At 44.0% G+C, this 18,848-nt stretch overlaps 1 protein-coding gene across 2 annotated transcripts in view; it reads left to right on the top strand.

The window, feature by feature from the left end:
* The first annotated feature begins 14,170 nt into the window (after positions 1–14,170).
* Positions 14,171–18,848, top strand: part of IGF2R (insulin like growth factor 2 receptor) — a 91,228-nt gene continuing 86,550 nt past the window's right edge. For both annotated transcript variants that reach the window (XM_050948984.1, XM_050948983.1), the window contains exon 1: positions 14,171–14,356. In XM_050948984.1, the coding sequence (XP_050804941.1) occupies positions 14,214–14,356 (143 nt within the window). In that variant the 5' untranslated portion in view covers positions 14,171–14,213. The remainder of the gene's footprint in view (positions 14,357–18,848) is intronic.

Genomic DNA, 18,848 nt, shown 5'->3' with positions numbered 1-18,848 from the left:
CGAGCGTCCCTCCTGTCCTCACGTTCGTCCCTCCTGTCCTCAAGTTCTTCCTTCCTATCCTCATGTTCGTTGGCCACTTTCCTGTACTGTGATACTGTGTCCTTTCACTCATTCAAATGAGCTCTTTCACTGCAGGTCGACTGCATGATCTCAGAGAACATTTCATCTCGTGTGTTTTTTTCGCTGCCTTATCTGAGATAGCCTTTGGGACAGAGGAGGGAGGCTTGAAAAATTTGCAGCTGCGGGAAGGAAAAAAGGGAGAGAAGTATTTAAAAAGATACATTTTATAGAACAATGTGTACACTTTTTCATGGTGAACAACAGTATTCACATTACATAGCACATGTGATTTCGGTACAAGGTAGCATTTTGCATCTTAATATTGAGTGCCTGTGGCTTTGGTGTTAGAAATCACAGACACAGGGCCAGGCAACAGAATTTGGCTTGCTTGCAGCCATGGTAAGCCATTGTCTTTCGGCTTCTGCAACCTTCATAAAAGCAGCGCCCTCCTTTCCCATACCAAGCAAAGCCTGTTGAGTGCTGTGGTTTTCGTGTTAACGTGCAGCTGCAGCAACCAGACTAACCTCCCAGCATCCAATTCTCTGGGATGATCACTTTACCCCTCCCCCCACTACGTGGCTGGTATCAGGGAGGATCCCTGCTAGCCAAACACGAACAGCTCAGTGCCAATGTCCCACCCCTCCCCCCCACCGCTTGGCTAACTGCAGGGAAGGATTTCTTTTCAGCCACAGGCAAACAGTCCTGTAGGAACGGCCACCTCTCTACCCTTAATTAAATTCCCATATTTCAACCAGGTTACCATGAACAATATCACTCTCCTGAGGATAACATAGTGAGATAAAGAACAGATGTTGCTTGAATGCCAGCAAACAGCGGGACCATATGCTGCCATGCTTTGTCATGCAATGATACCAGATTACTTGCTACTAGCATGGCCAGGGCCGCCCAGGGCAGGCAAGTGGGGAAATATGTTGGAAGGGACATTCAAAAGCTAATCAAATATATACCAAGGTCAGGGCCGCCCAGAGGGGGGAGCAAGTGGGGCAATTTGCCCCGGGTCCCACAGGGGCCCCCATGAGAATGTCGGAGGCTCCTCCTCGCCTCCACCTTTCCCCATCCCCCGGCGCCTCAGTGCACTGCGTCCAGGAGCGGCCCTGGACAGAGGTTCTGGGGGGAGGGCAGTCAGGTGATGGGGAATGGGGGGTTGGATCATGGGCATTTCGGGAGTGTGTCAAGACTCAGCGGGGGTGGGTGGATAGGGGTTAGGGCAGTCAGGGGATAGGGAGCATTGGGGAGTTCATTGGGGATGGGGTCCCAGGGTGGTGGTTGGGGGGGATGTAGGGGGAGCAGTCAGGGGACAAGGATCAGGATGGGTTGGGGATTCTGAGGGGGGCGGTTGGGAAGTGAGTGCGAGTCAGATAGGGGACAGGGCCAGGCTGTTTGGGGAGGCACAGCCTTCCCTACCCTAAAGCTCATTCTACAGTTTGAGGTTTGCAAACAGCTATTTAACACAAAGATCCAAGCTGTTATCTTTTCCCTTAGGGCTACCATCCCTTTCACTTCTCAAATGCCCCAAATTATAGTCTACATTTAATTTCAGTGCCATAGGAAGATTCATGTCAGGGAAGGGTTGCTTCATTTAAAATTAGCCACTTTACATTAACAGTGATAAAGCCAAGAGAGTCATGGAGGAGGGATCACATGAGATGAACAATATCCTACACCACCTACCTCCTTCCCAACCCTACCAAGGGAGATCCCCCTCCCCTGCATTCCCCGAGGCTCCAGATGGGTTAATTCAATGGTTTGCAAACTTTTGTACTGGTGACCCCTTTCACATAGCAAACTTCTGAGTGTGATCTCCCCCTTTTAAATTAAAAACACTTTTAAATATATTTAACACTTATTATAAATGCTGGAGCCAAAGCAGGGTTTGAGGTGAAGGCTGACAGCTCGTGACCCCCAGTAATAACCTCGTGACCCCTGAGGGGGTCCTGACCCGCCAGTTTGAGACCGCCTGGGTTAATTTAATTTTAGCACCCTGTGTCCATTCACATGCATGTGCTATTTTGAGCATTTCAGTTTTCACAACATAGGCTCATCCCAGACTCTGGAACAAGCTCAAATGCTCAGTTCATGGAGTACGTACATAAGCTATACTAAAGACAAGCCCACAGTAACTGTCTACAGTTTGTGAGGGACCCCATGGAGCCAGTCTCTAGGAAACAGATAAATTCATGGAGGTTAAGTCCATTAATAGCTATTAGCCAGGATGGGGTAAGGAAAGGTGTCCCTAGACTCTGTTTGTCAGAGGGTGGAGATGGATGGCAGGAGAGAGATCACTTGATCATTACCTGTTAGGTTCACTTCCTCTGGGGCACTTGGCATTGGCCACTGTTGGTAGACAGGATACTGGGCTGGATGGACTTTTGGTCTGACGCAGTATGGTCGATGGGGAGGAATAGCTCAGTGGTTTGAGCATTGGCCTGCTAAACCCAAGGTTGTGAGTTCAATCCTTGTGGGGATCATTGAAGGATCTGGGGCAAAAATCAGTACTTGGTCCTGCTAGTGAAGGCAGGGGGCTGGACTCAATGATCTTTCAAGGTCTGTTTCAGTTCTCAGAAACCGGTATATCTCCAATTACTACTTATTCTTATTTTCAAACCTAAATGAACCCAAAGTTATGGAGACAGATATGAGTCAAGGAAGCCAGCAGAATATCAGAAACCTGGGAAAATCTCTGACTGGATGGGCTCAGGCGTTTGGTCACAAGCCAAGGTGGTTCAAAAGTTTTGGATTTTTTTAAAGAATTTTTGTATTGTTTCTTTAAACAATCAAACACAGTAAGCAGCAAATATTTGGCCACATACTTCTGAAACTCCAAACCATGTTCAGGTTTTGGCAGACTAACTTCAGCTTTTCAATTTAAAAAAACACAAATTTTGAAGGAAAGCAGACGTCCGTGATTTTTTCTGCTTTTTAAAAACCCCTAGTTTTCAATCCAAAAAAAGTTTTGACAGAAAATATTTGTCCAACCCTTTAAATGAGCTTTAGTGCCTTTTAGCACTAGCTGATGCTGAGAACCAGTGATACCTTGTACAGGTGACTTGAAAAGAAAGTTTCTCAAAACTGGGTTTGTGCTGAGATGCGAAAGGTTTTTAAATGTTTATTTTTCCCAGGGCTGCCCGGGGGGCAAGGAGTGCAACTGGGGCAATTTGCCTCAGGCCCCGCAGGGGCTCCCACAAGAATACAGTATTCTATAGTATTGCAACTTTTTTTTATGGAAAGGGCCCCTGAAATTGCTTTGCCGCAGGCCCCCTGAATCCTCTGGGTGGCTCTGGCCAGGGTGAGGCAGATCTAGACAGCAAGGGCCAGAGACAAAGCCTATTGAAATCAGTGGGCATCTTTCAGTTAAGTTCAGTGAGAGTTGGATCAGGGCCCAGCTGTACAAGATCCAAGGTTTTAAATGAACATTAAAATAAAGGGAATTGTTTATGTTATAGTACAGATGTCTACTCTTTGGTCTAAGAATAATTCCCTTCACTGTAGGTATCCCCGGTGAGATTTTATGGCCTGTGTTATGCAGGAAGTCAGATTAGGTGATGCATAGATTCCACAGCCAGAAGGGACCAGTCAGATAATCAAATCTGATCTGCTGTATAACACAAGCCATAGAACTCCCCCAAAATAATTCTTTTTGAACTAGAGCATATCATAGTGGTCCTTTCTGGCCTTAAATTTACAGAGACTGGTAAAAATCACTCCAATAACAGCAAATGAGCTTTTTTTTTCTTATTAAGACCAGATCAAAGGATTGATTGATTCCTATAAAGTGACCATACGAAAGGCTAAGTATTCTCACACATGTGCTTATGACTCCCAAGAAGATTAGAAAGCTGTTTTCTGAGGAGCATAACATTTTCTATCATATCTGAGATACCTTTACAATAATTCTTTCCAGACATCTGATTGTGACAACAAACTTCCAAAGGTAAGTCACAGCAATAATAAGATTTATAAAATACTGGGAAATATGCAATGAATACATATTTCTAGTACAAAATATTACTTTTATATTGGTAGAACATGAACTTATGAAATATATATTCGTATAATGTAATATCTATTTTGTCAGTATATGGCACAGTTTTTTTAAATTAACAAATTATTATGTTTGGGTATGACAACTTTTTAATTTCTCAAATTTGTTGAAACAATGCAAAAATTATGGGAAGTGGAAATTACATTAGAAAAAAGATAGGTGGTTTGGGTGTCATGGAAAAAAAAAAGTTAAAATGCCCTCTAATAGTAAAAAACTTGTTATTATTAATGTATTAATGAAAACTGAGGGAATATCAGTAACTTCACTGCTGACCACGGCTGACAATTAGCAAATACATTTAGCAAGAAGGAGTCATTCATTAAATAGGTATTTTTAATCAATACCAAGGAATGCTGTTTGTGGCCAGCAGTTTGGAGTTATTAAAGGATACAACTTTTTCATTTTAAAGATATGTTTAATTTAAAATCTTATAGCAGTTCTCTTTAGAAATACCTTAGCACACCACCAGCTAATCTAAAACTGTTGAAGTATAACAGAAAAAGTATTCAGATAACAAGGTACAGAGAAAAATGCCAGTATTTTAAAAATTGTGTCAGAGCTACAAAAATCTTTCCCCAGTGAAAATAACAATAAAGAAGAAAATGAATACTGGCAATGAAGATATTTTCAGTCCATTAGCAATTTGTTTATTTTTATACAATAAGCTACACTGTTAGTTCTGCTAAGGATCCTAGGGGGATTTGTGTTACATGGACTTATTGAAGCACTGTGTAAATAACAGATATTATAGTGATGGGCACCCATAAACATGAGAGAAATGATTAGACAAGAATGTATTTTCAAGGCACACAGGGTGGTGCAATTGAAAACAAATGCTCATGAGTAAAACTGTACAAAAAATTGGACCTAGACAATTTCCATCCCCCAGAGATTAATAAACAATGGAATACCAATTGCAGTCAAAATACTCTCCCTTTATTTCTGGTATACAGCATGCAGAGGAGAATCAGAAAAATAAAACATACTGTCTTCATAGATTTGATGTGTAACCCTTCTGCCCCTCTGAGTTGGCAGCAACAAGGGCCGCTTCAGTATCCAGGGGTTCCATTTCGATAACACAATGCATAACCGGCTCGAGTCCCCACCCAGTGACCTGGGACAATTACATACCAACCCCCCCCAGGAGGCAATACTTCCCCTCTCGCAAGCACGGAGTCTGAGTGTAGCAAAATCCTTTTAATAAAGGAGGGAAACAATGCAGCATCACATTGGAGAAACACCACAAACAGGATTATAACACAAACCACAAGCAAAAACCCACCTCCAGCTATGTTTGGCAATGTCCTTTCCCCCTTAGGGTCTTAGGTCCAATCACCCCAAAGTCCAACAACCCAAAAATCTCTGGTCAGTGCCACCCCCGAGTTCAAAAGTTTATCTGCAGAGTTTTACCCCACCTCAGCCTGGGTGGAAATGGGGGGGGGGGGCGCCACACAGGGTGGTGGGGCCCACACAGAGTGGTAAGGGGCACCTTACGTGGGCCAAGGCCAACTGCTCTGCCTCTCTGTGGAGTTCTGCTGCAGCCTTCACCACGACCAGCTCCACTTCACCAGCTGTGCCACTCCTCCAGCCAACCCACAATCCACTCCAGCCATCCCCACAAACCACTCCACTCCGCTCACTGTTCCATGGGCTGCTCCAACATGCTGCAAACTGCTCCGCTCTGCCAGCCGCTTAGCGATAGGTCTTCAGGCTCCGCCACTAGTTAGCACAGCACTCAGTGCTCTCAGCTCAGTAATTCCAGCTCTTTAGTGATTTCAGCTCATAGTAGGGGAGCCCTGGTGCTGGTGCACCATTGGCCCAACATGAATTCAGCTCAGCAGCCTTTAGATGGACTCCTAATGGAATCAAAATTAGCTCTATTCTTTAAGAGAGGAGAGAGGAGGATGTGTAATTGGTGTTCCAGGCCCTCAAAAGGGGCCCATACCAACAAGTACACACACCAGTCCCCAGCCTCTCTCAATTCACTGCATTTTGGAACCCATGTCCCTTGTCTAGCAAGTACTACTTAATTTAGGTTGAGCCATTTCTGTCATAAAGCAGTCTCATAGTTCCTCATTCACATAATTAGGGTGACAGCACTTTTTTTTTCTCCTGCCCCAATAACAAAGAAATTGGGGATCCCAGCTGTCAAAATAACCATCCCAGGCTGCTGTGGGCTTATGCTAGGTGGGGAGGGTGTGCTAATGCAAATATCTGGAATTCCTTTCCACACTCCTTGAGATTCTTTCCACACTCCCCATAATTCACCACCAGATGTCAGGGTAGAGCTCATCCTGACTCTGCTTACAGATGTAATACTGTCATCTTGTGGCAATACCATGATATCAGATTTGTGCTATGTCTACATAGCTTTGCTTATAGCAGTGGTTCTCAAACTGTGAGTCACGACCCCAAAGTAGGACCCCTGGGGTCGCCAGGGCTGGTGTTAGACTTGCTGCAGGGGCCCCAGGCTGAAGCCCGAGCCCCACCACCAAGTGCCAAAGCCTGAGTCCTTGGGCTTCAGCCCTGGGTGGCAGGTGGGCTTCAGGTTACAGTCATCCCGCCTGGGGCTGAAGGCCTTGGGCTTCGGCTTTGGCCCCCACTCCCAAGGTCACGTAGCAATTTTTGTTGCCAGGATTGCGGTACAATTAAGTTTGAGAAACCTTGGTAGGATACTCCACAAAGGAGCCCTTGGTCTTTGAGAAGAGCTAGGCAGTCTTAAATGACGAGTCACAGAACAAGTTACAGACCACAGATGCGCCTAATTGGTTTGGGGTTTGTTTTTTGTTTGGTTGCTACTGTTACATTGTGTTGTTTTGCTTTCTTTTATTTTTGCTTGGTCACCAGGAAAACAATTTTCTGAGTAACTGGTAACAACAAATTAATCTAAATTGGTCTTGCTGGGGCCAGTGTGGTTTGTCTGTGTCCAGGTGAGTATACAGGAAGCTAGAAGGCTTTGATTTATAGCTTTGACTCTTAACTGTAGCTGAAGCTGGTTGCTTTGGGGAAGGAGTCCTGAGGATATGTCTTATCTATCCAGTCAAATCGAGGAGAGGATTCAGAAAGGGATATCAATCTCTCAGATGAGATGAGTAATTCTGATCTATAGCGCCTGCTTTAGGAGGAGGACAGTGTAGGGGCTAACATGGCATTAATTCCCAGGATACTTGTGCAGTCAGGATCTGTAGTATAAGCAGTTGTCACAAATTCAGAAGAAGATGGAGAATGTTGGAGATAATTAGAGCTGAATGAAGAGTGGAAAAACTGTTGCAAAAAAGATAGAAAATTTGAAGTTGTTTCTGTTTTGCAAGGTTCAAAATGGAAAAAAATATTTTTAAACATTTTTGTTAAATATTTTTCCCTCAATTTTTTTAATTTTATGTTTTCAATTGTCCCTCTTTCACCTCTTTCTCCCTCCTTTCTCCTCCTTTTGCTGCTGAGTGCAATAAAATGAATGATGGTCAGGTTTTTGTCTTGTCATTCATTTTTTAAATTTTTTTCCCTTCACATCCTTCAGACCGTCTCCAACTTTAGAACAGTTACTGAGTGGTAAATGGAAAAAGTACATTTTAACTCTGCCATGTGGTAACTTTTCACAACATCAACATGTTTGGAAAAGTCGTCTTCTTCTTTCTTTTTCTTCATTTTTTCCAAAGTCCAGAGCGTTTTGAAAAGTTACACAGTAGTTAAAGCAAATGAAAAATTAAAAAATGAACCTCTTCCTTCAAACCCTAGCATCATTCATTCTATGGGATTCAGTGGCTAAAAGGAATAACACATAGAATGGGGTGAAAGGTGAAACCCCTCCAAAAAACTTCCATTGACTTCCAGGGGTCCAAGATTTTACTTAGCAATGCTGTACTCATAGCTGAGAGCCTGTGCTGTCTCACGGATATGGCAGTTGACCAGGTAATCTACCATCCATGTAGTCTCCCTCATACAACCAAAGGAATGCAAAGAAGCTGCAGAGTAAGGATGGTGATTGGTTGGGTTACTTCCACTATCACAATGATCTAGGAGTCTTGGCAAGGCATAAATAGATCACGTGGGTGTAATGCATAGAGTCAGAATGTCTAAGTTCTTAAAAACTGGATAGTAACAGATCATGAGTCTCAGTGATGATTGATCCCAGTGATTTTCTGAACAAAAAGAACTCCCAGACATAGACATGTTTGTAGTTGTTTCCATGGCTTCACACTGACTCAGAAGATGTTTTAGGCTTCAGAATGACCCACAGACAAATGACAATAATAATCTTCTTATACAGAGATTCCTTTTGGTCTCCACGCTTTTCTTATTTTGTGGCCCAGTTATACTCAACTCCCTGTGTTGAAAAGCTGGGTACATTGTGGCAGATAGTCTTGAAGAGATGCCTGGAGAACTAATTTCTGACAACTCATGCAGAGGAAAGAGGAGACATTCCTGCAACAGCTGCCACAAAGAACTTGGAGGCCTTTTGGCGTTGGTGGGCATCTAGAAGAATCATTTCTACGATGATCCAAAGCTTAGAGAATGAGTCTCAGGATATCAATAATACCTAGTGCTATCTCCTGGCACAGAGGGCAAAACAGCACCCTTGTCAGTAATGTATGCAAAGTGCAGTATGTAAGAATTTGCCCTGCATCAGGGCATGGGGTTAAATTCAGCAAATTTAGAAAAAGTTGATTTTACATTAGAGTTTCATTGAGCAATACCAGCTGGATTTGGAAACGTCATGTTATCCTTGTAAAGGCATTGAGAGACCTAAACCAAAGCCTGTGAAACAAGGTCATCAGACCCTGTTTGCATTCTTGTAACAATCTTGTTTTAAACTAGTATAAAGTAGGCTAAGTGGGCATGACTGGGGAGGCACCCTTATCAGAGGTTTAGCCTTTGAAAAATACTATTACCAGGAGCAATAGAAAAGCAAAGAAGGAGAAACAAAGTCACGGGAAAAGTAAAAATAAGATAAGACTAAAGGGAGAAAAAGGCTAGAGAGAAAGGAGAGAGTAAGTGAGCAAAAGAAAGTGAGAGATACTGTAACAGTGACAATAGGTAGGTAGAGAGCGTAAGGTTCTGTGAACGGTGACAGTGAACAATGGGATATGTGATTTTTAGAGACTAGAACTGGCTGGAGAGGAATTCTATGGAGAGTTATGTGCCTTAGAAAGGCTGGAAATAATTATTTTACTATTGTAAAGTGTTGAGAAAATTAGCGACTAAAAGTGTCCTAACCTCACCTGAGAAGAAACTTTCCTGAGCCACGGAGGATTTACAGTAAAAATGCCCCTTGAGACAGAGAGAGATTTTGCTTCCTGATTTTTGAAAGGCCACAGACCAGATGTAACTGTCATGGGGAACTGAGACACCACTTTGGAAGAAAACACTTAAAATGCAAACTATACCTGAGAGCACCTTCACACAAGGACTTATGAAGCATGATGATTCTGATATTGGCCATAACATCTGAGACCAGACCAGCCCAGCCCAGCCCTGAGGAAGGACCACAAAGGACTTGTCCATCCATAATCTATGATATCCTGCCTCCTAGGAATCAGCCACAACCCGAGGTTTTGAACCTGAGCCCAAGATGCTAGAGACAGACTAAAACTAAACTTAACCCATGCATGCCATGTCTCAGCTGCTGAAGAGGAAAAGGCAACTATTGGATTAAGTTTATGGAATATTTTTAATGTGTTACCATTTCTATAGTTTCTGACTTACTGAGAGACTGCTGACATGCCAATTTCATGAGAGGTAAATGCTTTAATTATTATTTATACAAATGTATTTATAATGAATTATTCCATTTAATAGGGTGTCCCAAAATTATTTAAGATAGATAGATTTCAATGGGAGTATTGAATGATCCATGTGCTTAAAATTAGGCATATGTGTATTTTGTTTGCAGGCTCAGTGCCTATATCCATAGGATTCCAGGCAGCTGAAGTCAGTTATACCTTTTAATTTGATCTTAAAGGTATCAGCAATTTCAATGTATATTTAAATACTTATGTAATTTTATAACTACCTTGCTATATTTTAACCTGGATTTTGCTGGTAGGCTGATGATGCTCATGACTGCACTGCACATACACGCACAATTTTTTTGTTTTTCCAGGGAGGGCCAGATCTTGCCACCTGCTCTTCATGGACTTCTGTGTTTGCCAGAAACACCACTGACACCTTTAGGGCTTTGTGCAAGTGCAGGGGTTGGTGTATGTGAAACAGCTTGCAGAATTGGGAACTAGATAAGGATAAACTTCTTAATTCCTTTATCGGAAAACAGTTTTGGGTTTGTCCTTTTCAGATAACATAACCTAACTGAATTGTGATAAATTCCTAGACCCTGAGCCTCCAAAGATTTACACATGTGCTTAAAAGTTAACTAAGTGAATAGTCACATTGATTTCAATGGAGTTAGTCACGTGCTTAATGTTAAGCATGTGACTAGCTCCACTGAAGTCAGTTAAGCATATGCGTAAGTCTTTTCAGGTACAAGACCCTACTCAACTTTATAATTTAAATAGTTAATCTGATCATTCAAATTAGAAGTTACAGTACGTCTGTCTGCACTGCTATTAATTCTGGCATGACTATTTGTTTTGGTAAATAAACGCAGAATTTATTGATAGGTGATAACAAGTCTGCACTGCTTTGTTTAGAGTGCGAGATGTAGTAGTAAAAGTGGCTTTTTTATTTTATTTATTTATTTATTTATTTTCTGTTGTGGTGAATTCAGCATAACAGATACTTAACTTTGCCAGAAAATATTAAAGTAAAACTCAGTATTACCTAATCATTCAAAAATCATGAGCCAGAACCTCCCTACCCCCATGAGATTGGCTTAAAAATAAAAGATTCTGGATTTTCTTTTATTTTTCTTCTAAGCCTTTGGGTTCATGTTTCCAATCTTTTCTCCACAACCATGCTGGCTGCAAACTTGTTTAAAAACAAAACAAAACAAACAGAAACAAACAAACAAAATCCATCAAACAAACAAAAACACCCAGCCAACCATCTGATATTCCCACATAATCACAAAGTGCCAAAACTGGGGCTTTAACAAAAACACCAAAAATCACAAGACTCACAATAAAATCATGAGAGTTATTAACCCTGAATCTTATAGTAAGAGAAAACTGTCATGGAAGATAACATATAAAGTCTGACAGCTTTTACTATGCCCCTTTAATTTTATCACAGATCTTGACCAGGTATACGTAGAATGCTGTTTCATGGCTCAGTTTCTCCCTCCAGTAGTGGGACCAGAGGTGGGTGTCTTTAATCTCCCAATCCTGTCTTCATCAGTTTAGGACTCTGCTCTTGGGCTAGATTGTGATATTTTTTCTCACATTGAATAGTGCCTTATACCATGAGTAGTCCCGGTAGTACTGCTTGTGGAGTATTGTATTATTCAATATGAACTAGGTTATTATAATCTTGCCCCTGGTTTGGAGTCCCACTGGTCAAAATGATGCAGGATGCGAGGCAGTAGGGTGGAGGGAAAAGAGAAAACACTTTCAGTGATGTGTCTTATACATTTTATATTTCTGTTTGTTTAAATTCCTACTACAGAGTGCTGATAACTACTGGGCAGAATTTCTTTCCATAAATGCCAGCTGTCACTCTTTGGAAGGGATAAGTCTTTAAATGTTTGTTTCCATTTTCTAGCTGTCGCTCCAGAATGCTCTCCATCTAAAGTGTAGTTCAATAGAGTTATAAGGTATGTCCCTATTTTTTTTTCTTGTGTCCCTATTTATAACATATGCCTGGCAGGACCAGTGCAAGGATGTTTCGCACCCTAGGTGAAACTTCCATCTTGCGCCTCCCCACCCATGCCCCTGCCCTGTGGTTCCCACCCTGCGGCTGCTCCCCATCCTTCGCCCTGAGGCACCCCCCCCAGCCCCAGCTCACCCCTACTCCGTCTCCTCCCAGAGCACGCTGTCGCTGCTTCACTTCTCTCACTTCCCAGGCTTGCGGCGGCTAAGCTGATTGGCACTGCAAGCCTGGGAGGCGGGAGAAGTGAAGCAGCCACGGGGTGCTCGGGGTGGAGGCGGGGCAGTAGTGAGCTGGGGCGGGAAGTTCCCCTGCATGCCACCCCCCCACCTTACTTGCTGCAGGCAGCCCTCCCCGCGCTCCCCTGCCCCAGCTCCCTCCACCTAAATGCCAGCGGCGACTGGGGCGGCCGAAGATCCGGCCGCCACAGTCACTGCTGAAGAAAATGGCACCCCCCAAATCCTAGTGCCCTAGGCGACCGCCTAGGTCACCTAAATAGTTGTACCGGCCCTGATGCCTGGTAGTAACCAATTGTGCAAGTTCAGAGTCTACTGGCTCTGCTGAGATAAACTGAGTGGAGATGGCAATAGGGGATGTCTCTTCTACTTCCCTGTGAGAAAAATGCCACAGTGTGCAAGCCTCTACTCCCTCCCAAAGTTTGAAACAAGGTATTGTTTCTACATCATCTTGGCTTTCCTGCTGTAGTAATAATCGTTGCAGCTGTCATTTAATCACAGACTTGCTGGCAGGTCTCACCCATATGGTATTAGCTTTCAGTCTCTCCCAGCACTGAAGAATTTTGCTATGTGTGAATTGTTTTTAATCTTTTTATTTATTTATTTAGGAAGTTCTAAAAGGTTTGCAAACCATTCCCATTTAAATATAAAAACCAAAATGATAATCATGACAACAGTGAGCTTTTGTTTACAGAAACATTATACAGAAATAAATGAGTCATTAAAAATCTCACTTAACATTTTAAAAAAATTTCCACCATTCAACTTCTCATAGCTGATCTCAATGTGTTTGGTATGTCTATGCATACTGTTTGGGTTGTGTATATGAGGGAATGCACATGTGTTTGCGTATAGATATGATGTGGGTTTGTCATGGATTTTGTAAGGGGAGGTGTTGGGGGATTGTGGGATGAGTTTATATGTGTAGTTGGTTGTTGGGGTGTTGTAAGTAGCAGATGAGTATGTGAGATGTTTAAAGAACAGAGTGTGAGTAAAGGCAAGGGTGTTATGGTGTGTGCATGTGTGTGAGGGACTGAGTATGTATGTCAGGGGGTGTTGGGGTGTATGGGTAGCCCTGTGGTGGCATAATAGGTGCGGTGTATGTGTAGGATTGAGAGATGCTCTGTGTGTGTGTGTGTGTGTGTGTGCGCGCATGCGCGTGTGGGGACTGAGGATATGTGATTGGGGGCATGTAGGGCAGTGTAGAGGTTGAGTGTGTTACTGAGGTGTGGGAGCTGGGTGTGAGGTGTTATTAGGGTGTATGGGGGCTGAGTGCCTGGGTGCGATGTCACTGGGGTGCATGGGGAGATGAAGTGTCAGTGGGGTGTATGAGGGGTGAAGTGTCATTGGGCTGGAGGGGTCAGTGCTTGGGTGAGTGGGGTGCATGGGGGGGGTTGAGTGCCCAGGTGAGGTGTCAGTGGGGTGTGTGTGGGGGGGTGAGTGCCCGGCAGAGGTGTTATTGGGGTGCGTGGGAGGTGAGTGCCCAGGGGAGGTGTCAGTGGGGGGGGGTGTGGGGGGGGGTGAGTGCCTGGGGAGGTGTCAGTTGTGTATGTATGTGGGGTGAGTGCCCAAGGGAGGTGTCGAAGGGTGCGGGGGGGATGAGTGCCTGGGGGGGGGTAGGGTGACCAGATGTCCCGATTTTATAGGGACAGTCCCGATTTTTGGGTCTTTTTCTTATATAGGCTCCTATTACCCCCACCCATTGTCCGGATTTTTCACATTTGCTGTCTGGTCACCCTACAGGGGGAGGGGGTGAGTGCCTGGGGGGGGTGTCAGAGGGTGCGGGCCCAGAAGAGATGTCAGGGGGCTGCGGGGGGGGGGTGCGCCTGCCTGGGGGAGGGGAGGTGTCGGGGCGGGGTGGGTGGAAGCTGGTGCGTGGGGGCGGGGTCAGACACAAGCCCCCTCACACCCCCCTTCGCCGGGCACCAGCGCTGCCGCGGCAGAGCCTGTCACTCACATGACATGTCACATGACCCGGGAGTCACATGATCGGCCGGGGGTGGGGATCACATGACCCCCCCTTCCTCTCTATCATGTCCCAGGGGCAGCGGCGCTCGCTAGTTCCGGCTCCGCTCTGAGGCCCTCGCGCTGCACCCATGAGACGCGTCGCCCGCGGCTCGGGCCCTGCCCCGCGGTGTCTCCCCGCGCCCCGCCTCCCGGCTTGGCCGCTCCTGCTCCTGCTCGCGGGGCTGCGGGGAGGCGGCGAGGCCCAGAGCCTGGACTTGGATCCTTTGTGCAGGTGGGTTCCCTCCGCCGGAGCTGCCGCGCGGGGAGGGGGCTGGAGCCCGCAGCCAGGCCCGTGGCGTTAAAGGGAGAGTCTCTGAAGAGACCCTCCTCCACCCCATCCCTCACTGAGCTGCAGACATCTCTAAAAATGTGGCAGCGAACTGGGGGGCGAACGGGTGCCCGGAGCTGCTGGCTCCCTGCCTGTCAGATGAGGTCCTTGCCTCTCATGCTCGGTTATTTGTGTGCCACGCCACCTGCACCATTTGTGGTGGTGTGGCCAAACTCTTTCTTGTGCAATTGCCTCTTGCTTCCTTAGGCGCAGTCCTCAGGGGCCACGGCCTTTATTGCCTTCACCATCTGCCTTGTGTTGGGCCATGAAACAGCTCTGTGTTTCAGCTGCAGTGGTTGCGTGAGGGGGGGCTTGACCCTTATGTGCAGTTTGTGACTCTGCTAGTAGAGTGCTTTGGGATCCTCCCTAATTGGTTTCTAAGGAGACTGCCGCTATGGTGTATATCTGTGGAGAAAGAGTGGGTAATGTTTGAGGCTGCAAGGTGCTTGGTCTCCTTTTATTACCCTTTGTTTATGTTGTGTTGAAGTAGGGAAAGGGGGGTGTGCCCAAGTCACTACGTGACTTAGGATCCTAAGTCCCATTTTCAAAAGTGACTTGGACACTTGAAATTTTCACACAAATTGTTAGGGTTTGTGTCTTCTCAGAGGAGAACCTTAAATATGAGTAGTTAGCTCTGCTTTTGTGTCAGTGATCCCATTGTGCTTATTAAGTTTGGTTTTGTACTGGTATATTTGATTAGTTTTCCTCCTCCAGTGCCTGGGCTATAGCCTGGCTGCTGTCCTCTTCCCTGGAGGTGACTGCTTTCTACTAGTGTCAAATATATCTAAATTCATTTAAGTGTGCTTGGAATGTTTGGGATCAAAGGAACTGTGTTAATATAATATATGACTTCTGCATGCATAAATTGTCTCTGAATCCGCACAAGCAAGTTGTTCCAGTTGCCAATTTCAGTGGGTGTCAGGCTAAACAAGGGTGAGAAAAAATAAAACTTATACTGGCTGTAGCTTAGTTTGTAGCAGCTGCTTGTGAGCTAGCTTTTTTCCCCTCTGGGTTAGAAATTCCGAAGTTAAAATTTATAGGTGTCTTTGAGTCACAAATGCTTTCCAGGTACCAGGAATGCTGGAACTCGGAGCACTGGGAGTATGGCAGCACGTTTTGGTTTGAAGTAAGCATTTGTTCTGATATTGAGACATAATAAACACGGAACCCACTGTTTCTGGAGTAAGTCTTTAGATCCTTAAAGTGTGATTCTGCTCCATCCAGTTTATAAATATTGTTGGCATTTAACTTTTTTAGTACTGATGAATTCTATGGCTTAATATAAGAGTTGCACAAAAAAATAACTGTAGGAATGAATTAAAATATGTTGTAGATATGACTTTTCTAAGATGGTCAGCAACTACACAAACTCTGCACAAGCTTACCTACTATGGGCATGTATACAATGGATTTCTCCTTCTTAGGTGATTACTATGTGTTCAAAGGTGCTATGGGCCTTGCTTCTGCTCTAGTCAGTAATACATCTTATTAGATTATTTTCTTGCATTACAGTAGTTCCCAGGGTCCTCAATCATAACAGGAGTTTGAGTAACACTAGGTACTGTACAAAGACATAACACAGACAAGCCCTGCTCCAAAGAGCTTACAGTCTAACTACAAAAGTACCTTTTCAAAGCTATATTTCTAGGAGGAATATAGTCCAGGATTGCTTGGTTTTCATGTTGTTTCAGCTCTGAATAATTCAACTACCATCATTCAAAAAACAGAACACTCAGAAAATGAATACACATCATTCTCTCAAAGCACACACGCACATCTTCATTTATGTAAGATCTCCAGTAAAAGCTAAATGTTTTCTTCAGCATTGGAAGAGTTATCCAGTGCTTCTGTCTTCCCCATTGGGGTTGCATCTATCAGCAGGAGCAAGGTCCAGCTGGCCTTACGTGCACCTGGCACCAGTGAAAACAGCAGGGGATCCTAAGAGCCTTTAAAGGGCCTGGGGCCCTGCTGCTCCAGCCACTTTCCTGCTTCCTCCCAGTGGGACTTTCGGTCACTTTTCACTTTTCAGATTCTTTCAATTTTTAAATGGTGAAAGTGAGGCCATGACTCCTCCCTTAAGTCAATAACCACCACCAGGAACAAGGCCACCTCTGGGCTCTATCCTTTTGTAAGAAAGGAGCCCCTGACCCCAGCTCTGCTCCTCCAGACTACTCTGCCATCTGCTGGTGAGAGAGCCACATTTTAGCTCTTACTTTTTAGTCTTGTCTGAGTAAGTACTAGTCTCTTCATCACTCTTCTGCACCTCCCTCTCAAATCCGGTAAGAGCAACAGGGATGTCATGACAACAGACTGATTATTTAAAGGCAACTGATTGTAAGATGCCACTGACACTTCCTCTTACTGGGCTCAGTCCTACCTATTATTGTTGTCATTTATTACGGTTTCCATTGCTGTTATGCCATAATACTTCCCACCACTATTCCAAGAACACACTGCTCCAGTCTGTCCATTCCCAGGACTCAGCTAGGTTAGAGCTCCAAACGATATTCAACGGACTTGCCTTTCACATGACGTCTTGGAAATCAGACCACCATTCCTCCACTTGGCACATCCCTTGGCAACATCTACTACTTCTCCTATCACGGTTTGAATTGGAAGGAGCTGTCCAAAGAAACAAAAGCAGAAATAAGAAACCAGATTCTAGACATTTTCATATCTTATGTGTTTCCTTTTTTTCTCAGAATATTAACATGCTCATCACAAACGTATTGACTTTCCTTGTTTATATAGCTTACTCTTATCCAATAATCTGAAGTGGCTGGGTGATAAATCATAATTTTTGTTGTTGCAACTTAACAGTTATGAAAATCTTGCTGTGGTAACTTGCAGTGAAAAATAGCATCTAATTGTAAATTTAATTTAGTTCTGTCTCAATTATTATATGCTGCGGAAAAACTACTAGTACAATACTAATGCTACAAACATAACTTGTAAATGTCTTGATTGCTAACTGATCCCATGATAAGGGCCTGGGTATTGCAGGTCTCTCAATCAGTTTAACTTTTGGCCAGTCTCTTTTGCTGGAATACTGGAACCATGTCTCCTTCTCACTGATCTTATCACACCCTGTTCAGTGTTCAAAGCTGGGCAAACTAGAGGGAAAATTTTCAAGGTAGAAAAGTAGTATGTAGGACAGCCCGCCTCCAAGTCTTCACAGGCACCACAAACACGCTCTGAGGTTCTCTGCTTGTTCCTGGTCCTCTGTTGCTTGTGGAATCTAGGAGTGAAGGGCAGCTTCTTATGGAGAAACAGTCTTCCGTTCTAAATCATGTTTTCTGGCTTTATAAAACTAATTTCATGATTTCCACCTGCTGTTTTTCTTCACATGTTTAGCCATAACTGTGCGAGGTAAAAATCTTGCTTTCAGAGTGTCCCTTTAAGCCAGTCAACTTAAATCTGTGTGATTTGTCACAAGACTTACCAGTTAAACTGTTAAGGCTACTATAATTAGGACAAGTAGAGGAAAGAAAAACTGAAGGTATGGAGAGACTATCTTGTGTATCTGATTGCACTCTGGATACAGTTCAAACTCTTCCCCAGTTTGTTTGCGTCTTTCACACAGCAGTAGAGGAGAGACAAATCCTTTTTAAGGAAAATTATTGTGAAGTCACAAAATAACCTGGGGACAGATTTAGTATTGAAAACTACTTCTAAGTCATGTCTACAAATTTATTGAGTTTCAAAATGTTTCTATACAACAAATACTTTCAGGGCAATCTTGAAGGAAAACTATCCCTCCCTCTTCCCCTGCCCCCCCATTGCAAAACAGCTTCTTCCTGGATTTTTAAAATTGTTTCTGCACTGTTATATGTTCTAGCCCCTTTCCACCTTTATATTTTCCCCTCTGCCTTCCTCCTTTCTGATGGACCTTGCCTAGACAAAATGAGTGTGGCTTGATGAAGAGCAAGTGGCTTCTTCTGCAGCCGTAGGATGAGTCCATGTAGTTTTCATGCGCTTGCTCAACCAGTATTGTGTTTAATATGCAGAGGTGTTGCTGGGCAGCTGCTCTTGCATATATTTAAAATAAACCTCAGGCAAAGATTCACTAAGATGGAGCAAAAGTTGTAAACCCATTGCAATGTCACTAGCTTTAGAGGGGGGAAAAATTAATAGAATGTTGCAGTGTTTCAAATACTTGTACTTTTGTTTTAAAGTTAGGAAATACAAAAGTATTGCAGCTTAACACCATCTCCAACAGCCTTATCTCTCTCCTCATCTCATCGCCCAGGCTCTTCCAATCATAACTCTATACTATTCTTTCAGTCTCTTAATCACAGTACAGTGTACCATAATTGACATGTGTGTCAGGGCCACTCCCAACACGTGTGCCACTGACAGAGCCAGAGAACGGCCTCCAGTTCACCCTCTTTCGAGG

Source organism: Gopherus flavomarginatus, chromosome 4 (genome assembly GCF_025201925.1).
Source record: "Gopherus flavomarginatus isolate rGopFla2 chromosome 4, rGopFla2.mat.asm, whole genome shotgun sequence".
In the NCBI taxonomy this organism is placed as follows: domain Eukaryota; kingdom Metazoa; phylum Chordata; order Testudines; family Testudinidae; genus Gopherus; species Gopherus flavomarginatus.
Note: the sequence above shows the minus strand (reverse complement) of the source record. Positions and strands in the feature narration are given on the sequence as shown.